Here is a 22,636-nt window from a genome sequence, read left to right as displayed (position 1 = left end):
ACATACTGTAAAAAAAAAAGTTTAGAATAAAGATTTCATTTTTCATTAGCCTCATTTTTTAAATTCATATTCTACAGTACACTGCAGTCATAAAAGTAGACAGTAGACTTTAAAATTCAAAACGTGTAATTATTTTTTGCACTTACATTACATTTTAAAGATGCAATGAAATGCATGGTGCATTTCCTCTGAAATGTAGGACCGGCACTATTCTATTCATCAGTAGTTGATTGGAAGCAGATCTGAATGTGAGCTTGCAGTTGATTGCAAGAAAGCGTGGACAAACCGAACAAAAGTCCAGCATAAATCATGAGAGAGGTCTGCCATTTCACCCTTAGATCTGGAAAATAATTTTCAAAGAAAAAAACATTGATTCATTCATTCACAATAAGATCAACAACATGCATTTAGAAAAAGAACTTGGCTGAGTTTTCCTTTCATGCCGATTAAATTAAAAAATGTAGTCATGTTTACAAACCTAAATCACATTCACAGCTGGTTGACTGCCACAGTGAAAGGATGCCATATGCCAAGCTCGATACTGATAAAGATTTTAATAATTAACTCGCCTTCCCATAAAATGAAAATATTTCACTAAGACATTGGTTTAAAGATTTGCTGCATTTACACAAATGTAAAACAAAGTTCACAGCTGTGGTTTGACACTGAGACACTTATGAAATGAAGTCTAAATTACTGATTATTTCCACAAAAGGAACTGTATGCATTAAACAAGCATTTAGATTTGAGAGCTGTAATCACTTTAATATATATATACAATCAATGCACATTTCAGAGACCGCAACAATCGAAAACAATCAGGCATGTTTGAGGCCATAAATGATAAAGCAAGTGGACAAATCAAATTCTTACACAAATACATGGTTTATTCACAACATATGAATACTCTGTAGCAATGTTTACTATTTCTTTTACAGGTAATGGCGACAAGCAAACTTGTGTTCTTGGTCAATTTGTGGGCAATTCACATTCAAATCTACATGCATGCATGACCAAATTTGCCATTCAAAATAACAGCTGGAAAAGATTTAAGGTCCTATGATGAAGGAAGCAGCATGTAATTTCAGGAACATTTATTCAGTGTTTCCCAATATCTAGGAAAGCAGTGCAAATTAAACCTACATTTGTTAACAAACAGTAAAATGTTTTTACATAAGCATGTACATCTACAATATAAAAACATTCATTTATACCCTATTGGTTCAAAACGATTCTAGAGCAATAAGCCTTAAAGTTGGAAAAAGCCACATGATAGTAGAACATTTTCAAATTAAGAAAATAAAAGAGGAATTATCTTTCTGCATTATACTTGCACTGTTGCATTGATTTGTGCATTAACAGTATATCTATTGTGTATGTGTGCAAGAAGTGAACAGGTCAAGATGAACTTCCACACTTGAAGAAGTTCATCTAAAATCACATTGTTTAATGTCTCTCTCTAGTGGACTTATGATGCATGAGCATCCTGTGACATTATACAGTTTCACAAGTCTACAGGTAACAGGAAGCAATACTGCTAATGTAGCAAAAACTGTAGGTTAAAAATCATGCAGCCCCTCAGAGGAGGATTTCCTGATTGAAGTGATTCAGAGATGACTAACTGAAGGCACGTGAGAGTTTAAAGCACCTGCTGTACTAAATCCAGATTCTTTCTGAAAATGTCTGGTCATTTCTCAAACAAATGTCACATTTCTTCACAATTCGACTCTTATCTAATGTATATATTCTGGATATGACCGAACAAGAGAGCATATGAACCGTTGTAAATTCACAGCATGGTAGATCTGTCTAAAGGCAAGGTCATGTCTGAGACAGCAGCCCTTTTGCTCCTGTCCTATGACATAACTAAAGCAGTGAGGTTACTTCCCAGAATGCTCTGCTTCACAGCTGGGACTGGGTAGTGACGTGCATGATGTCATGTAAAGAGGCGCAGAGGTTCTGAAACAGGGTTTCAGCATCTGTCTCTGGGTTGGACTTCCAAGCGGTACAGGACGCAACAATTCTGAGAATAAAGAATAAATTAAATATAGAATTGAATTAAATTAGACCAATATAACAATAAATTATAATTAACATGCCAGAAGAAATTGTAATACACCACTGGTCAAACGTTTAGAATAATTACGATTTTTAAAAGTCTTTTATGCTCACCAAGGCTAAATTAATTTGATAAAAAATACAGTAATATTGTGAAATATTATTAACATTTAAAATAACTGTTTTCAAATTAAACTGATTTAAAATGTAATTTATTGCTGTAATAGCAAAATTTGGTGCTCAAATATTAATAATGGTTCTTATCATCAATGGTGAAAACTGTTTTGCCGTTTAATATTTTTGTGGAAACCATGATACATGATTTTTTTGATAGAAAGTTCAAAAGAGCAGCATTTATTTGAAATGGAAATGTTTTGTAACATTATAGATGTATTTACTCAAACTGTTAACAGTTTTTGTTATTAATTGAATGCATCCGTACTGAATAAAAGTATTAATTGTTTTTAATATTACCCCAAACTTTTGAATAGAATTCTAAAATATATTGTAATACAGCATATAAAATGCATATATAAAACGTGATAACGTGAAATAATATTTCAAATATATAAAAAATACAAATATTTGTATCCTTTTTTTTTTAATGGCATAAACTGATATGAACCAACCTGTCATCACGAATGCGGTAGAAAAACCCATATCCGTGTGGCACCATGGGTGCAACTGCTCCCAGTACAGTGGTGTAGCCCACCAGACTAGTGGAAAGCACAAAACTCCCCCCTCCTCCACTGCAAATACAGAGCGACACTAGAGGGGCTGCAGTGAACTGCCTTTACAGCAATACACACAAATCAATACACTGGCAATGAACCATGGGAATTAAAGTGTTGGGCCAGACCTCTTAGTATAGAGCGGATCCATGTAGAGTTCAGGCACAGGAAGACCCTCCTCCTTGGCAATCAGGTATAAGCCCAGGAGGTGTCTGTCAAAGCCTGTGCAAAGATCATTCAAATATTTGTCCCTGCCATATTATCCATTACACAATGTAAATATTACTACATTGACAAACACAAACCTCTTCCATCCTGTGCCTCTGCCATCAGTTTGTTATGCTTGCTGAAGGCTGCATTTAAAGCTTGTCTTTTCTCTTCAGTCTGTGTAAAAAAGACAAAGAAGCCATCAAAGCAAACCAAATGTCAAGAACAGTGGTTCTCAACCAGGGGCCTCAGCAAACTTCCAATGACTTAAAGCTATTTAAAATAAGAGAAAATAATTAAAGGTGCACTAAATCAATTAAAATTTAAGATATTTCTAATTTTATTCATCTGCTCAATTGTTTTTTTTCTTTTCTTTGAAGAACCAGTGTTCCCATGCTCTCTGAAAACCTGGATATATGAGGTATCCTAATTTTAAGTTCTGAAATATTTATTCGGGTGGAAATTTTTTGTATCTTTTTAGTTTCAATTCAGCTCTTGAAACTTAGCCCTAACCTAACCCCAACCCTAGAATTCTGAAACTTTTTATTTAACTATAACTAGCAAATGTTCCAGAGTAAACCAATATATACAGTTCATCCCCAAAATAACATTTCTACCTTGTCCTCCCAAAACCATATGATTTTTCCTCTATGAAAAGGAAAAATTTAGCACAATGTCCAAGCTGCTCTTTTCCAATTAAAGAAAGTGGGGGAAAAAACAATAAAAATGGTCAGCTATATTCCAAAGATACCATACGACCATATGACAGCTTTGTATGAGCACCAGACCGAACTTTAAATCGTTATTTGCTAAAAATCTTTGCCACAACGCTGCAGACACCTTCACGCCACTGTAATATAGAGCACAATCCATAACTTTATGATACTCTTATTTACTTATTTAAATTGACTTTGACCGTAAGGTAAAGGATGGGTCATACAGGTTTGGAGGATGAGTAAATGATGACAGCGTTTGAATTTTCGGCCGAACTTAACCTTTATTTATTACACATAAGGCACTCACAGTGGCTGTAGGGTTCAACATGGTTCTGCACCAGTCCTGGGCCTCCACAGTGCAGGGCCTCATGGTCTCTGTGCGGCCATGAAAGAAGCGCCGCGTGGTGGCGGTCTCATAACAACTACCAGACCTGAGAACAACAGAGAGAAGGATGCCAGACTTAGCAAGGGCTGAAGTGTTTTGATTTTTCAGGAAGCTATCTGACACACGTACTTTCCGTGTAGCCTGTAGTACGCTAACTGCAGGGCCAGCTGTACAAAAGTGTCAGGGTGAAGCGTTCTCTTCTTAATGGCTGCTTTTCCAAATGAGCTGAAGGCATAGCTGACAATCTGCAGGTCCTGAGACTGTACATACAGATGCTTTGAGATTAAAACTAAAAACCACATCTGTTTGTATTAAAGCATTACGGGATTGTATAACAAAGACTCAGTAATGATATAGCCGTGTGTGTGTGTGTGTGTTACTTACACTTTTGGTGTATTGTTCTTTAGCCAGGGCTATGTCTCTCCTCACCCGCTCATCCACAGTGAATATCAGCTCCTCCGGGACAGGCATCTCACACACAACCTCTGAACCCTGGGACTCACATCATAATTTCAACATGCACATTCACGTATATAAAATGACATACACAAATATACATAAATGCAGTCTTACCTTCCACACTCCACCACAGGCCCTCAATTTTTGATCTACGTAATATCCATTAGATACCAAAACCATGGCATCATATGGCGCATGCTTTAAAACAAACAAAGACATATACAATAATGACATTAAAATGTGATTATTATTCAATTAGGTATTTATATCATGACTGACATAGACATGGACTGCAATAACTACTGGTAAAATTCTGACTAGAAAATTGTATTCATCAACATAATGTCATATTTGGAATAAATGCACTCAGTGCAACATAATTACACCTTATTTCACTTAACACTGTGTGATATAATTATTATTCAAAGATAAGATATTTCAAACGTTTTTGAAAGAAGTCTCTTATGATCACAGAGGCTGCATTAATTTCAATCAAAATACAGTAAGAATAATAGAACACAGAATAATATAATACAGAAATACAGTATGAATCGTGAAATATTATTACAATTTTAAATCTGAAAAAAAAGTAGCTGTTTAAGTAGTCGGTATGCCAAAAAGCTATTAATTATTAAAATTCTATTATTATCAATGCTGAAAACAGTTGCTTAATATTGTTGTGGAACGCATGATACATATTTTCATGATTCTTTGATATATTTAAAGTTCAAAAGAACAGCATTTATTTGACATAGAATATGTAAATGCAATGTAACGTAAAAAAAGTCACTTTTGATCAATTTGCTGCATCCTTTCTGAATAAATCTATTACTTTTTTAAAAAATCATATTGATCCCAAACTTTTGAACAGAAGTGTATGTAAAAATATACACAAATTTGAAAAATGCTGCAATAATCAATGTTTGTATTTACATCACAGTTAGAAGCAAAGGTCCCATTAGAGAAGCAGATCAGATTGTAAGATTTATCACCCCAGCGGATCGTGGGGTCACCAGTCAATGCCAGGTGGGTCAACTATCAAAAGAGAGAGAGAGAAATCTTTAAAAAATAGCTGAAAAAGAAACTTAATATCATACAAATACAGTATCTGAGTGACATTCATGACTGTCCTCATACAAGAGCGTATGTATTGTGCTCAACCTGTGTGTAGTTTTCAGGGGTGGAATAGGGCTTGGCATCGTCCAGGGCGAGCACAAATAAAGAGCTCTGAATGGTCTCTAGTATGGTCTTATTCACAGGATCAATGGAGATCAGATATTCCCGAGCCTGAAGAGAATCCCATCATCATAACCATTCAATACACTATTAAACACAGATTTATAAACTGTCAGTGAAACTGTAGTGAAGGTCCTTTGTACTGTAGAATGTCAGGTGGAGTTCATTTGCATACTGCACTGTGATTGGTTGTGGTGCTCCCGTGGAGGGCGTGGCTCTTACCTTTGCCCAGCGTGTCCTTTCTTCAGTGGTGAGAGCGCTCACTCCATCCCCCTCCAGCTCTCCATCACAGCATTCTTTAATGTAAGTCAGCTGCCTAAAGAACACAAGGGTTATGTGTGGAATAGCATGCTGCTTTGGTGCAGTATATAGTATGCATACTGTGAACATTACATATAGTACACTACCATCCAAAAGTTTTGGTCAGTAAGACATGTTAATGTTTTTGAAAGAAGTCTCGTATGCTCGTTTATTTGGCTGCATTTATTTGATCAAAAATAGACCAAAATTGTAATATTGTGAAATATTATAATGTTTTCTATTATAAAATAATTTCTGAATATGCAAATTACTCCAGTCTTCAGTGTCACATGATCCTCCAGAAATCATTCTATTATGCTGATTTGGTGTTCAAGAAACATTTCTTATTGTCAGTGTAGAATTTGGAAAGCATTTGGAGAAAAATGCTAATTTACTTTAAACATGTTCATTTCCAGTATGCTGAAGAATTTAACATGTAACATGATGACAATAATGTAGCATACTACTATATGAAGTATTTATCATGCAATACTGTTTGGAATAATAGTAGGCAGTATACAGTGAATACTCTGCAGTATTCAGGAAGTAGTATTCTAGTATTCCATTCGGAACACAGCCAAGAACAATGAATGTGCATAAATCCCACAAAATGAAGACATATCCACCTTTTTCTTCAACGCGGAAGTAAGGCTATGGGTGAGACTTCGGGTTCATTAGCCGCTATAGGTAAATAACGAGGAGAATAACAACGTGCAGTAAATGGTAAAACTGTTTGCACTACAAAACAGTGTGTTCATAATTAAGATAATATATTAAAATAATATGATAAGACACACCAACTTTCAATATCAAGCAGCAAAACGAATTGTTTTGCTCAGCTAAAAATAGCTGGACGGAGTGGACGCAGATGAGACCGGAAGCCAGACCCATATAATTTACAAATGGCCGTGCCCATTTTTACGACAAGAAAAAGGTGGATAGATTACACTGGATCAATAAAACCAACCCACTGAATCACTGAAAACTAGGACGCTTGGCACTATACCTCAACAGCTCTGGGGGAGTGAGGATACGGCCATCACAGAGAGCATCAAATGTGAAGACCCTCCCACGACACATCACTATCATGTGAGAAGGGCAGGGTCCTTCGCTCTCTACAACACACAGAGATCACACATGCAACATAAAGGAACGTATGGATGCATTTATGCATACAAACGAACGCATATGCCTAACCTGTTTTGAAGAAGTTGAGGATGGTGTCTTTATTGACGCCAGGCACTTTGCAGGTGCAGAAGAGCATGCGGAACTGATCCATGTCAAAGGGCATCGCTCCTGCTTTATGAACGGCCAGCCTCTCCCTGATGAGTATCAGCAAATGCAAACAAATAGCCATATTACGTACTTAATACATTGCTGATGCAGATAACAACAAGCCATTCGCAATCAGAAATACTTTTGAAAGACATTTACTACACTGGCTGTTTCTTTGTTCACATAGTCGATCACTTACGTGCGGATAAGTTCCCAGTACTGGAGGGTGAACCACAAATTCAAGCTGGTCCTCTCCAGCTGTGTGCCATCACGTACAGGCCAGCAGTGCTCCACGTAGGCTGTAGGTCCTCCAAAATTCACATTGAGCTGAGAGGGGACACGCACCTCTAGATACGCTGTGTCCAGCCACCAGTCCTCAAGCTGAAGAAGAACAAACGAGAAATAATGTCTATAAACTACACATGAAAATACATGTCATGAGTTAAGTGATTCATTAGTCTGGCTCAAACAGAGTGGTGCAAAAAGAAAAAAAGTGGCCTACTACCCAGTTGCGCCTGCTCTTGGCTCTCTTCAGAAGCTTTTGATGTAGCTGTTGTCCGATGCCCTCCTCAAAGCGTTTCACAATGGCCACCGTGGCTCGAAACTCCTCCTCAGATGCAAAAGGTTTTACTGGAGAAATAATAATAATAATAATAACAACAACAAATCAAATTCAATTCCAGATTTTTCCCTGCAAGGTGAACATGTATTTAACTCATTGCCCTATAAAACAAACTGAATGTCTTTTCTATATTCATATTATTTAGTAATACTACCTTAATAATACCCAATAGAAGTTGCAAAACATAAAGGTACAATTTTCCTTTCTTTTTTTAATGTTAATACGTTACTTTAATGCAACAATCTATAAGTGAATCATTCAGTTAAATATTTTAGTTTAAAATGGGGCTTTGTGTTGGTCACAAATCTGACCAACAATGTTTTTAGGGATGCACGATATATCGGCCACCATATCGGTATCGGCCAAAATTTTCATATCGGTGCATCCCTAAATGTTTTGTTAATGTTTGAGCAATAATCCATTAATAATATACCTTTTAAATATTACATGTACAAATTGTGGTATTTTATCATATAAACTACCATAATTTGCACAGGTAATATTTAAAATTCCATAAAAGTAAACCAAAAAATATAATATAAAAATAAATTAAATATAATAATACATATAAACATGATCTTTTCTGTAAACTTTATAACATTGACACAGGCCAGTGTCATTTTAGCATTATTTACTACTATAGTTTATTTATTGTTTTTTTTTTACATTTTAAATCAGTTTATAATTTTTGTTTACTGTCTTAATTTTAGTAATTGTTTCATCATTTTATTTTATGTTTTAAACTACTTCTATATAGCTGTATTTTTATTATCATTTTAGTTTAGTTAATTTTAGTACTTTAATGTAAATATTTATAGTGTGTGTTTGTGCGTTTGCCTAATTTCAATGAACAAAAATGATGTTTAATCACTGACCTACAATAGAGAAGATTATATAGATGAGTGTTTTTAATAGAAGGACAAACTGAAATAGCCCTGGTTGTGCCTGAATTTAATATCTAAAATGTTAACATGAAATCAGTGCAGTCTGCACTTTCATTTATAGTCAACAACTTCATGTAAAGGCCATCAACAACTCTCTTTTTTTCTTCTTTCTTTTAAGCAAATTTTACTCACAAATGTTCCCAGTTAAACGAAACAGGTTAATAACACTCCTATCCCATGTAACAGATAAAATAGTGAGCAGAATGCAGGTTAGTGCTGGAGAGCTTGTGTCTCACCTGCATGCAGGTATTTGTTGAGTGAGTCGTGTAGATGCGGCACAGGTAAAGCAGGCAGGCTGCTCTGATACTCAAATGTCCGTTCCGCGGTGGACTCGAGCACCTGGTTCTCCATTATTACTGGACTGACTCAACTGAGAATCAAATCAGACCGAATACTCAGAACGACTCAGTGGCAGCTTGTCCAATCGTAATGTATCAGATTACAAATACACTTCTGCACAATCTGTGTTTACTCCCCCTAGAGACGTGCACTTGACTTTCAGTAACGCATAAATAAATGACTGAAATCCCTTCATCGTGCATATACATAATCAAAAAATTCTAAACACTACAAATACATATGCAGGTCATGCTGAACACACATAATGTAAACCGAAACATTGTCGAGGTGACTAACCTCAGTGAGACAAGAGACTGTAGCAATGCAGAAACAGAAACGGCTATAAACTGCACGAGTGAAACGGAGTCTTGCTACTTTACTGAAGAACCTCGAAGTGTACATTCAACGCCAGATCGGGAATCGCTCCCATTACCTTTGCCCTAATTACTGAACTTGAAGTTAAAATCAATAACAATGACTCGATCAAACATGGCTGCCTGCCTGAACAGATTTCTAAATAAACGTCGGCGAGCAATGAAGGAATAAATGAAATGTTCTGTATATTATAATATTTTCAGACATTTTTGAATGTTTTTCACTAACACAAAAAGCGCTGTTCGTAATTCTTTAATAAATGTGTGTGGTTAGAACAAAATCATTATGTTCAAAAACGTTTTGAAACTTACAGATCTATTGATTGATTGATTCAAATCTCATTAGTCACGAATGCCGTTACATTTTCCTTAAGAGAACTCAATTTAACATAAAACATCCATTTCCATGAAAAGTCCGAATGTGTGATTAAAAAAAAAAAGTATTTTGTAAATAAAACAATATTAAAATAATCTTTAATGCAGAAATTGAAAATATGTTCATCATAAAATGCATTTAAACCATTTTTTGTTTGATTTACTTTCTTTAATTTACTTTTTAATACCTTAAATGATCCAGACAAGAATAATCATCACATCATTGACTAGGCTATATATTAAAAAAATATATATATATATATAAAGGATTATATATTGTGTTTAGTAAAACAACTTTTTTTTTTTAAATAAAGTTTTATAATAAATAAATAAAGATAAAGGGAGAGAGAAAGAGAAATAATTAAATGGGTACATAAACTATAAAAGAACAACAAAAAAGTATTGAATAAATAAGAAGAAATTAAATAAGAAATTAATTGAATTAAATAAATAATTAATTTAAATAACAGATTCAATTACTGGTTTGTTGCAATTACACCTGTTTGATTCACTCAAGAGTTCTCTGGCATCTGTTCCTGAGTGCCTATTTTCAGCTGATTTGGCCTGGCCTTGGCAAGATTTCCACATCTTGCATTCTGTATCCGATCCCAAGAGCTGTTGTGATGACTACGCTTCAGTGAGCACACTGAGAGGACAAAGAATCTCTTTGTGTGTAAGGGCACAATTACTGGTCCTCAAGCCTGAGGACTCAGCTAATACTAATGAAGCAATACAAAAAAACTCCCTGCACAATTTCATATTGTGTTAAGATATATCAAATAAAGAGAAGAGATTTTCCATATTTGGCAACTTTATTTAATTACAAGATTATATTCTTACATCTTTAGGTCTCACCTGACTTGTAATGAGATAGAGATGAGTGGTATTTCTATGAAACTAAGTGATTTATCTTTTAATCTGTTAATCTATAATCACATTAAAAAAAATGGTTTAAAAAATCCTAGATTAATGTTTTAATCTTACAGCTTTTTCATAGTGAAACGTTACTATCTACTTAAAACTATTAAGTAGATGTTTTCCCCAATCACATTCCATACTTTTCAATGGCTTCCTTGGCCAGGGAAATGTAGGCGTTCATGGCGTCATCATTTGACATGCCTGTTGGAGAAAAGAGTGACGACTATATGAATCAAGCCATCATCAGAAACATAACTGTGTAGCTGAGTACAAATCTGAATACAATTTACATCATAAATACAAACAAGTACAAGTACATTCATTTTAATTGCTCGAAAATAATGAAAATATTGAGGAGAAAAAAGCAGGAAAAAAGTTTTTTCCTTACCTTTCCTTGAATTCCATGCCTCCCATTTGGCTTTCCCTTTCAAATCTGTTATTCCAGGTTTGTCTGCACAAAACAGAACATACAGATTTGAACTATTAGATCTAAGCCTCAAGCTCAGATGTATGGTTTAATATAACTATTTATAATGGTCTACAACAATTACCAGTATTAATGTCCCCAACGATGGCTTGCTTGTAGAGGCCGTACAAATCCAGCAGCTCTTGGTCTGTAGGTCTTAACAGAACATACAGATTTGAACTATTAGATCTAAGCCTCAAGCTCAGTATGGTTTAATATAACTATTTATAATGGTCTACAACAATTACCAGTATTAATGTCCCCAACGATGGCTTGCTTGTAGAGGCCGTACAAATCCAGCAGCTCTTGGTCTGTAGGTCTGGTCTTCACTTTCTTTACGTTCTCTGCATATTGCTCAAATTCAGCCTACAGCCACAGAGATCATGATTTATTTTTTCCCCCTGTGATCCTAGAACAATATTACTAAGCTCTAATGTGTATCTGCTTATACTGTAGTCTGACTCATTCTGCCCCACTAAGCACATTCTTAATCACTATAAGCATCATGCATTATTCTCAGACTGTATGCAGCCTATTGTTTGCGTGCCAACATGAATGCTCTTTGTACCCATATAAACCTACAAGATAAGGGTTGACATTTAAGACAGGCTTTCTCAAGTCTGATTTATCAACTACAAAACTTTCATATGAAATGAATTGTTTGTGGATAGCATATGCATGTCGCGCAACTTTTGGCCAGAGCAAGAATAAAGGACAACGTGACGTACGTAATGCATCCACGAGCGCACATCCAGAAGCTGCAGATGAAAACAGCACGAACACGATCGTGATATCTGAAGTGGATGCGTAATATGCGCCGGAGCACACGACGAGAATAAAATTAGCTCTGCGTGCACAGCTAAATCTAATGCAGTATTATAATAGGGCTTGTAATCTTTCAAATCCTACCTACATATCCAGCTGCGGACTTAAAGGAACATCCAAACGTTTTGTTATTCATGTATTACATCTCATCAAAAGGAACGTGGAAAAAAAGAAAACAGTGCAGATAAATACCTTCAAAGTCATTTTCTTGGGCGAGTAGAGTGGCTGGGCGCGGCAGCTTGAACGTAGCGTAGATGCACTGATGAAGAGAGCTTACGATGATCTCCAGCGCGCTGCTGTGGAGCCGAGCGCTGATTGGCTGATGGAACGTCCGAGGGAGAAACCCAGTGAACTTCGGCTTATTCTATTTCTATGGTGAAACAATTCATTCCAGCATTGTGCCTTTAGCTTTCACATGCAGCTTTACGTAACACGAGATCCAGAGTTTACCCAAAAAGCATATAAATGGGAAAATGATTAATTGACATTAATTGGCAGGGTATACCCACTGTTTGCAGGTTTATTCATTTCTTTAATTTTTTTTACCTGAGCCTGTAAACAATGGGTAGACATATTTCTATTTCCTGGTTATATAGCGAATATAAACAAATCAAACAAAGCAGATTTTTTTAAACCGAAATTTAGATATAAAAATGTATTTATTAAGTTTTTTTTTTGTCTTTGTGTATTTAGATAAGTTTTCTAGTAGACCAAACAATGAATGTTACAATAATAAAACAAAGTGCTCATCAATATGAGGCAAAACAAAACAATGGTTGCTAAAGAAAATGTCAGGACCACTGATCTATAATAGAGAATTTATTTTATGCATTTATATATTTATATAGTCATTTATATAGATCAGTTTTCAGGACACAAAAAGCACAGTTTACGTAACTACTCTCTCTCTATATAATATACATTTTAAAAACGTATAATCCAATGAACTTTTCATTTTTTTATTTAATCAGATTAACTAATAACAACAGGTCTATTTATATCATTATAAATCATATATTTTGTTACTTATAAAATATTTATTAGCTAGATTTGTGAATTACAGCACATGACAAAAAGGCTTGTGGACGATATCCAGCTAGTTGAACGGCTGTGTTTAAGGACATTCAGCCGCTAGATGGCAGCGTGGATTTTAGAAACCTTAACCGATTTATTGTGTGACCACAGAAGAAGACCTTCAAAAACATCATGTCTGCGCACGGAGAAATGTGCTCACGCTTTGGAAATGAAACCCTGTATAATGGGTGATTTCAGGCTATTTTATTAGGTTTGTATAAGTTGCTGATAATTATACGTCTTGGTTCATATAAAGAGTTTTAATGTAATGTTGCATGCCTCATTGAGCTCATATTATATAATTTAATGCTGAATTTGGCTTAAAAGCAGGTTTCCAGAAAGAATGTCTGACGTTACCCCAGCGAAAGGAACAAAGAAGCCCATACCAGTGAAAACTTCAATGAATAGCCCATACAGCATTCACTGGAGTCCACTAGAAAGAGCACAAGCATTTCATACTGAACACACTTAAAGTCAAACTATCCGCCGTTGGGCTATGTGTTTGACCTTGATAAATGTTTCTCACATTCTCAGAGAGAGAGAGAGTCAAAGACGAAGAGAAAGGAGGGGAGACCCCTCAATAACTGGAACAAGACCTAAGAGAGCTGCACAACATAACTCATTCACTTTGAATGGATGTCAGTTATTCCTCTTTATATTGACTACGCCCAGGTCAGAGAATTTGAGATGGACCTCTCGATCAGTCTGCATCCAACACGAAGCAGCCAGTTACTGTAAAACAAGGCCAACCTGGGGAGAATAGAGAAGTGATTTAAAACACACTCCAATATTTTAAATGGTAATGACTGATTATAATCATGTACTTAACATTTATATAGCTTACTTTACATTTAAGAAATATTTAATTACAAATATAAAAATGTATATACAGCATATAAATAATGTGAAACTTTTCAAGCTGTGTTATCACTTTTAATGCTGGAGCACTGCGAAACTGAAATTAATAATAATACAAAAAAACGTATCTACAAGGTAGTAGACTTTACATGCAAATGTGTCTTTACCAAGCATTTAACTATCAAGCCCATTGCTACCTTAAAAAAATAAATAATGAATCAAATTATTTAATAAAGTACACAATTATGACAACTAAATACATGATATATAAATAACTCCCCACTGTATATTAGTGCTGTCAAACGATTAATCGCATCCAAAATAATTTTTTTTTTGCATAATGTGTATATTTATTATGTTTATATAAATACACACATACAGTATATATTTTGAAAATAGTTACATGTATTTACATGTCTATTTATATTCATATAATTTATGTAAGGGATAATCAACAGCTAGCCGTGCGTTTAAGGATTTAATGATTAAGGATTGATATCTGACCTCTCTCTCTCTATGTGTGTGTGTGTGTGTGTGTGTGTGTGCGCGCGCGAGTGATGCGTGTTGGTTAGTGTGCATCAATTAAAGCAGCGCATTAATATAGAACGGTGATTAAACTGACTTGGAACTACCTTTAAACGGTTTTACTGCATACCTGCCAGCCAATCAGAATCCAGTATGCAGACAGACCATGGAATAAGTGGGATAATCAACGGCTAGCCGTGCGTTAAAAGGATTTTAAATGCATGACGTGGAGGCAAAGAACTGCCCGACGCGAAGTGCATTTAAAATCCTTTAACGCATGGCAAGCCGTTGATTATCCCACTTATTCCATGGTCATTTGCCAAGTTATAGACTAGAAGGGTGATTAAACTGACTTGGAACTGCCTTTAAACGGTTTTACTGCATACCTGCCAGCCAATCAGAATCCAGTATGCAGACAGACCATGGAATAAGTGGGATAATCAACGGCTAGCCGTGCGTTAAAAGGATTTTAAATGCATGACGTGGAGGCAAAGAACTGCCCGACGCGAAGTGCATTTAAAATCCTTTAACGCATGGCAAGCCGTTGATTATCCCACTTATTCCATGGTCATTTGCCAAGTTATAGACAAGTTAAAACTAGTATTGTTTTTTGCAGCACGATATTTGACCGAATGGGTAAAAATGACAGTTATTTTCGTCAGTTACGGCACATTAGCACTAGCATTCTGCCCACTTCAAATCATACACAGAGATGAAATAGTGTAGTAAGACCACATTTATTTGAATGAATTATAGCATGTATTACAATTAATCATAGAGAGAGAGAGAGAGAGAGAGAGAGAGAGAGATGACAGTTGTGTGTCAGTTACCTGTGTGTCTCTCTGTACAAACAATTACTTCAAAAACAGCAATATTTTATTAATGAAAATCACGGGGAAGTGTTGACAACAAGTTTGTGTGTGTGTGCAGCGCAATCAGCAATCTCTGACCTCTCTCAATTAAAGCAGCGCATTCATATAGAACAGTGATTAAACTGACTTGGAACTACCTGTGCATTAAACGGTTTTACTGCATAACTGCCAGCCAATCAGAATCCAGTATTCAGACAGACCATGGAATAAATAAATACATTTAATATATAAAAATAACATTTCTCTGAAATATATACATGCATGTGTGTGTATTTACATATACATGCATGTGTGTGTATATATACATAATAAATATACACAGCACACATACATACGTAAAAAACAAACAACAACTCTGCATAAATGTCAACAATTCTGTGTTTTTCTGTCAATATGGGGTGCTGTGTGTACATTAATGAGGAAAAAAAATTAACTTAAATGATTTTAGCAAATGGCTGCAATATAACAAAGAGTGAAAAATTTAAGGGGGTCTGAATACTTTCCGTACCCACTGTATATATATAGTTTTAAGAAGAGGTTAAGCATCAATGCTGGGATATAAAGACTTAAAAAAAATCTTACTTTCTCTGGGTCCATGGGAGGGCATTTCCAGTTGTACATGTAATACTGCAGGTTACCATCACCAATCCCAAACTTGAGCTTTTCCAAGAAATTCTTATTGTCCATTAGATCCAGTGCATTAAAAACATCAAAACCTTTCTAATGTCGAGAAACATCCCCAAAGAAAAAAAAAAGAGGGAATATGAATTACAACATATGAAGGCATTTATACAATACACATATACAATATATGAAGACATATAAAACATAAAATATATGAACAAAAAATAATCAGTACTTAGTCATTAGTCAACAAATCATTAGTAATCGTCTTAGGTTAACAAGCTCTTTTGCTTCTGATGTGTTTGTACCTGTCTGGCTAGGATGAGAGCATCATTCATCAGGTCTATGAGTGGCGTCTCTGTGTGGACATTGTAAAAGGAATAAGCAGCCTTCAGGCTTTTGTGCAGTGGATGATGCATCACTGTGGATGGCAGGGTGTAGAAACTGATGAAGTCCGTTAGCATCCCGCCAGAGCCCTTTCAAGAAAGCACAATAAGCAAGTAAGAATATGAAGATAAACATGATTAAATATGATCAGCACATTTGTAGATGCATGTTGCCACACATACCTCGATTACATAAGTGTCAATGATGTTCTCCTGTGGTAGGAACCAGTGCTTCACCTCCTCTTCCCCCATGACAGGCCGCAGGTGGAACTGGCTCAGGTGTTTCTGCAGCAATGCTGTCAACTGCTTCATATCCCCATCTCCCATCGGCCTCAAACCAGGAGTACGAGTGCTCTAAGGAAAAATACAGAACAAAATCAGAAACAAAAAAATCACCCAGAAAAACACAGCATATAGGTTTGGAACAATATAATGGTGATTTCTGGATGCACTACTCCTTTAAGAGTATTGTTTCTGACGAATATTTCTTTTGAAATGACAAAATGGCTTACATCAGGTAATCTGTACAGCTTCATTGTCCGTTGTAGTGTCATATTTCTGCTGAGATGGGAGAACTTAACCTCCACAAGCTTCCTGGGGTTTAGTGAGCGATGCCAGTATCTGTTGAGATACAAATACTTGGATCAATCTCACCGAAATGCTTCAAATGAGAATCTAATAACATAAATGAGAGTATTTAACATAAACTGATGTAGCAATCCATTTAAGATTTGGTACCTGCATGTAGACACAGGTTTGGGCAGGACTACACCAGCAGTGTATACAGCCTGGAAAATTCCCTCTAAATTGACCCGCCGCGTGATCTCTCGGATTAGTACAGGGGCGACACGCTTTGAGCGCAATTTTTTATGCACACACAGGAAGTTAATCTCCACCATCCTCTTCAACCTTTGGATGCAAAGAGAATTAGTGACTGGAACAATGAACAATTCTCTATTTACAAACACTACTGGTAAAACCTGCTCAAGAGTTTCAAGTTTTGGTGCAGGCATTGATGTGATGTGGCCTGATACTCACGTGTCATAGATGTGGATGTCAGCAGGAATGGCACTGATGAACCCAACCAGCTTCTTATTGGACGAGACCCTGACACCACAGTGCCACTGGGGCAGCCAACCCGGGGGACGTAACGCCCTAACAGTGAAAGACAGCAAAAAGAAACTGTCACACATCTCACCCTGCATGCGGTGCGATGCACTACACTGAAGGTAGAATATGATGCAAAACATCAAACAATCACTTACCATTTCAGAAAGTTAGGAGAATAGTCAAATCTAAACATGTTGTCATCGTCCTCAACATAATTTTCATTCAGCAAAGTGTACAACTCCTTCAGCTACATGGGAAAAAAGAGAAAATACTATGATTTTGTATACACAGGGCTATTTTATTTTTAAATGAATAGCAAATACAAATTATTGTTTTCATTCATGCACATACCACTTCAGCACTGCTAAGGTCCAGTGTGTCCCACATAAAGCCCTGTGGGAGGGAATATGGCTCTTGTCTGATATTTTCTTTATCCGGCTCAATTGGCCCATGAGTTGTCACTACCTCATCTGCAAAGAAACAGAGGAAGATCTTTAAATCTCTCAATGCTGTTTATCTAGAAATAACATATTTGTAAAGCAGGGATTCTCCTTTTTACCTAAAATATTTTCTTGAAGATTTTAGATTAATTTTCATTTTTTAATTTATATAAATTATACAAGGGATTCATGAACCCCAATTTGGGAAACTCTGATGTAAATGATAATGAACAATCAGCTGGTTATTATTACAAAATATATCCTACCAGGAAGAACAGGGTCCTGATGCACAGCAAGGTTATTATAGTTTTGAATTTTTAAATTCGTTTTACTTCAATATCGTTTTCAAATTTGCTATAAAATTCAGTTTAGTTTTTATTAGTTTCATTCATATTTTTGTTAGTTTTTAGTTTGTGAACGCATTTTTATATAGTTTAGTTTCAGTTTTAATTAAAGTTTAGCAGAATTAACAGATCACTTCCAGAGCGCAGGCCAAAGAAAGACGTAGGTATAATTTAACCTTAGTGAGGCAAACATATAGCGACACAAAATTAATGCATGCTGAGATTGATTAGATAGTAAAAGTATACAAATATACGCCAAAGAAAGCAGGCAAGCCTTTTTTTTTTACTAAATTAATCTACACAAGTCACGCTTAATGTCATATCCAATTATGTGTGTTGAGATATTTCGTATGAAAATAAATGTAGCCTGATTTGGTTATATTTAACCATAATCATGATATTGTAACTGTGGTGTCTTGCTCACTTTTCCGTGAACAGCCGTGTATCAACCAAAACTGGGACTAATGAAATTCAATAATAACAGCAATCGCATTTAACAGTAAAGGCTTATATTTGAATGTTCTTTTCATTTAAGAAGAATGCATGTGTATGAAGTGATTTAGCCAATGCACATTTGTTCAAAAGCCTGGCAGAGTGATCACAAGATGCTAGGCAAAAGTTTTGTGTTGTTTACAGAAAGGATGCGTGTTCTCATCTTTTTTTGTTGCGCTGCATGTCTTTTTCTTCAAAGCATCAACTTAGAATGCCTAATGTTGGTTTGATTGCTTGTGTTACATGATAAAATAAATAATCTTGCTTACCTGATGTAATAGATTTAATGCGAGTGCAGTTCGGGTCGCGACTCGCGGTCTTTATGTCAAACGGTTCTCGTCTGGTACAGAATTAAATTAGTGCTGCTGTCAGATAATGGGTCGGGTGTTCTGATGAGTACTGCTGGTGCACGTTTACCAAACAAGACCCGTGCAGGCTTTTAACTGCTTTGCGTCTCTCCGTCAGATAACCTCATGTGCGTGATGTGCCATTACAGATAGGCCATTTCCACACAGCTCGTATATTTTTCCGCCAAGGGGTGAGAATGTAATGATTACGAAAACGATTATTTATTTTTGATGATTTTTTTTTTTCAGTTCGTTTTTCAATAACTGTTGTTGTTAGTTTAGTTTCGATTTAGTTTTTCAATTATTTTGACGTTTTTATTTTATTTCAGTTTACGAAATTGTTTTTTCATCAATCGTTTTAGTCTTCGTTTACGAAAATAACCTTGATGCACAGCATAGGGGATTTGTACCTGCCGGTCTGGTCTATCCGACTGTACAATATCAAGCTAATTACACAACTACTTAAATAAGTACATGATGTGAAATATTGATTTAAGCTGAAAGTTTGGGGTAATATTTTTTAAAGATATTAATACCTTTATTCAGAAAGGATTTTTAAAATGCTGTTGAACTTTCTATCCATCACAGAATCCTGAAAAAATTTACCAGTTTCCACAAAAATATTAAGCAGCACAACTATTTCATAAGCACCAAATAAGCATATTAGACTGTTTTCTGAAAGATTATGTGACACTGAAGACTAGAGCAATGGCTGCTGGAAATTCTGCTTTAGCATCACAGAGAGTTATTTTAAACTGTAAATAAATTTCACAACATTACTGTTTTTACTGTATTTGTAATCAAATAAATGCTGCTTTGGTGAGCATAAGAGACTTGTCTGAAAACATGAAAAAAATCGTAATAACTAGACATCTTATGCTTGTTCTTTCATTCATGATGCTGAGATTGTATTTTCTGAATAAACCATAACTTGATTTGCTTGTTGAATACAACACTGTTTAAAGATCAGTGTAAAATTCTTACTGATTTGCCAAGGATTTCCCAAATTACTTACATTTGCAATCGAACACGTGCAGAGGTGACGTATGACTTACTGAGTTTGGGCACGGGTTGAGTGTCCCAGAACTGGTACTTGTGCTTTGTGGCCTCATCTATGTTTTTGGCTGGACCTTGACAGGTGGACAGGAGCTCCATAGCTCTCTGAATGTCCTGCAGTTTCTGCATTGGAATGGCAGGGTTCTGGGACAGGAACAGAGGGAAATCAGCCTCTTTTTTTTTTTTTTTTAACAAAACATTTTGATAACACTATACAAAGCAGAAACCTTTATCTCCTGAGAATCAGAGGCAGAGTCAGACTTGGCACCTCCTGAGCTTGGCTTCTCCTTCTTTCTCTTCTGTTTCTTCTTTTTCTTCTTTGCACCAAGATCCCCCCCAGGACTCCTTAACAAAACCACAACACCTTTCAAATGCCAGATAGACCTTACTGACAACATGTATGAGCTGTTTATGAGACTCAAAGACATAACAGCTGAAAGTGTCAATGGGTTCCTGTTACAACAATAGCCTGGAGGGGGACTGCCAGAGGAAAAACCATAATAACAAGTGTCAGTCTCTTCATGGAAGCAGGTCAAACTTCATCAGGCTTTCCTGAGGGATGTAAGTCTGCCTGACAACAACAGACAATCATCATCCTCGGTCCTCGAGCTGACAAAGATGCTCGACTGCAATGCTGCTCACTCAGCTCATAAAGAGGATCAAGCGTGTTTGTATTGTTCAGAAGACACTAATGAAACCAAACAGACTAATAAATGTGTTTAGAAATATAGTAGAGAAGCGCCTGGAGGACTTGTCTGACTGCTGAGCTCAAATAAATCCTTGAACATTAATGTCGAGCTAGCTACAGCTAACTACTTTGATTCAAACGCTGTATAAAGTAAATATCGACACTTATCTAACTTGTTAGGCTATTTTGAAATGTTTATATATACCGCTACACATCCATCATGCAATTAACGAGCTATTATATTAGCCGACTCGTTGTAAAATGCCCCAATTCTCCTCCTGGTTACCTGGTTGCTAAGCTAACCGTTTGTTTACATCTCTGGAGCAGTTAAACGGCGGCGGTTTGCCGCGGCTAATCCTCGCGCAGACCGCAGCTCTTTAGCGCCTGCTCACCCCTGCATGTGCTCATTTTCCTCCTCGTTGTCTCCGTCGATGCCGCAGGTGTCCTGGTCGTCCAGCTCCAGGCTCTGCTGGCTGGCCGCGGACTCGCTGTCCTCCGCCATCATGGATGAATGTGCTGCAAATCCTCACGACAAAACCACGCAATAAAAACCACGGAAAACAGCACCGTCTACTGATTATTGCCACTAATAGCCCGTGAGAGTGTAAAGGACAGACCAACGTGATGATGTATATTTTTAAAAGCAAATATTTGGTCAGTTTATTGTATTTTTAAAAAGAAGCTTTTTTTTAATGATAAATATAAATGATGTTTTATTAACACTGTCTGGACTAGACGTTGTAGGAAGAATGTGACTGTATCTGATATAACTGATCGTGAGCGTGAAACAAATGGTCAATATCATTAGACTTAAAAGTGTTTCGGTTGTATGATAAGTTAATAAAATTGCTCAGGTTTACAGCAGTCTGGTTTACCCTAACCAAAAGTAATTTTATTTGACAAAATGTGTAATAGCCTATCAACAGAGCTGGGTAGAAAGTGTAGTCCGTTACTGAATCCAAATGACATGACAAAATTTGTACAGTAGTTAGTAACGTGATTTATTACATTACATATTTTAGGTAGGCTAATATAATCAGATTATACTTTACTTTTTTATTAACTTTAACCTAACTCATTTATCTCATTGATTTAAATATTGATATTGTATCATATTGATATTAAAATGCAAAGGTAATATATTCCATTTGTTCCAAAAGTGAATTAAGCATTACATTATTTCAAGGTTTCCCAAACTGGGGTTTGTGAAGGAACTGCAGGGGTTTGTGAGTTTAATGAAAAGCTAATAATGATTTTTGTCATAAAAATGTAAAATTGAAATAAATCATTTGAAAATAACATGAATCAAAATAAAACACTTACTAAAAATGAGTAGCATGTAGGCATTTTAGAAAGGAACATTTAAAAGATGAAATTAGGGAGAATCAAAATATTATGAATATTTTTTTGCTAGTGTGTGAATATATGTAATCAAGTGACCAATTAAAAAGTACTAACTGTAGTTTGATTACGAGTATTTTAAAATGTAATTTAATCATGTAATCAGTTACTTTCCAGCTCTGTCTATTACAATAACAGAATTTGAAATAACTACAAAGCTAAGTAAAGCCACAGTTTGTAATCAAATTA

General features: G+C 35.8%; 3 protein-coding genes and 1 long non-coding RNA gene across 4 annotated transcripts; 1 reads left to right on the top strand and 3 right to left on the bottom strand.

The window, feature by feature from the left end:
- Positions 1-868: 868 nt before the first annotated feature.
- Positions 869-9,812, bottom strand: LOC107549228 (peroxisomal carnitine O-octanoyltransferase-like). Its single transcript, XM_016230234.1, has 17 exons — positions 9,570-9,812; positions 9,170-9,303; positions 7,873-7,997; positions 7,567-7,748; positions 7,290-7,414; positions 7,099-7,207; positions 6,015-6,108; positions 5,718-5,843; positions 5,490-5,591; positions 4,671-4,754; positions 4,482-4,589; positions 4,227-4,357; positions 4,020-4,143; positions 3,095-3,173; positions 2,918-3,011; positions 2,688-2,807; positions 869-2,023 (listed from the first exon to the last, which is right to left on the bottom strand). Exons 2-17 carry the CDS (start codon positions 9,282-9,284, stop codon positions 1,903-1,905), a joined length of 1,839 nt encoding a protein of 612 aa, XP_016085720.1. The 5' UTR covers positions 9,285-9,303; positions 9,570-9,812; the 3' UTR covers positions 869-1,902.
- A 1,011-nt stretch (positions 9,813-10,823) lies between these two features.
- Positions 10,824-12,543, bottom strand: acbd7 (acyl-CoA binding domain containing 7). The gene is made up of 4 exons (XM_016230236.1): positions 12,423-12,543; positions 11,654-11,771; positions 11,328-11,390; positions 10,824-11,140 (listed from the first exon to the last, which is right to left on the bottom strand). Exons 1-4 carry the CDS (start codon positions 12,432-12,434, stop codon positions 11,067-11,069), a joined length of 267 nt encoding a protein of 88 aa, XP_016085722.1. The 5' UTR covers positions 12,435-12,543; the 3' UTR covers positions 10,824-11,066.
- An 811-nt stretch (positions 12,544-13,354) lies between these two features.
- On the top strand, positions 13,355-13,683 carry LOC107549231 (uncharacterized). The gene is made up of 2 exons (XR_001604538.1): positions 13,355-13,515; positions 13,632-13,683. It is a non-coding gene; the product is annotated as an uncharacterized lncRNA (long non-coding RNA).
- A 114-nt stretch (positions 13,684-13,797) lies between these two features.
- nmt2 (N-myristoyltransferase 2) lies at positions 13,798-21,649 on the bottom strand. Its single transcript, XM_016230235.1, has 12 exons — positions 21,439-21,649; positions 20,586-20,703; positions 20,358-20,502; positions 18,031-18,149; positions 17,835-17,926; positions 17,608-17,724; positions 17,308-17,478; positions 17,082-17,190; positions 16,753-16,923; positions 16,492-16,659; positions 16,142-16,279; positions 13,798-14,054 (listed from the first exon to the last, which is right to left on the bottom strand). Exons 1-12 carry the CDS (start codon positions 21,549-21,551, stop codon positions 14,034-14,036), a joined length of 1,482 nt encoding a protein of 493 aa, XP_016085721.1. The 5' UTR covers positions 21,552-21,649; the 3' UTR covers positions 13,798-14,033.
- Between the last annotated feature and the right edge of the window lie 987 nt (positions 21,650-22,636).

This window comes from Sinocyclocheilus grahami, unplaced genomic scaffold (genome assembly GCF_001515645.1).
Source record: "Sinocyclocheilus grahami isolate Dianchi unplaced genomic scaffold, SAMN03320097.WGS_v1.1 scaffold366.1, whole genome shotgun sequence".
NCBI lineage: Eukaryota > Metazoa > Chordata > Actinopteri > Cypriniformes > Cyprinidae > Sinocyclocheilus > Sinocyclocheilus grahami.
This window is presented reverse-complemented; position numbering and strand designations above follow the sequence as displayed.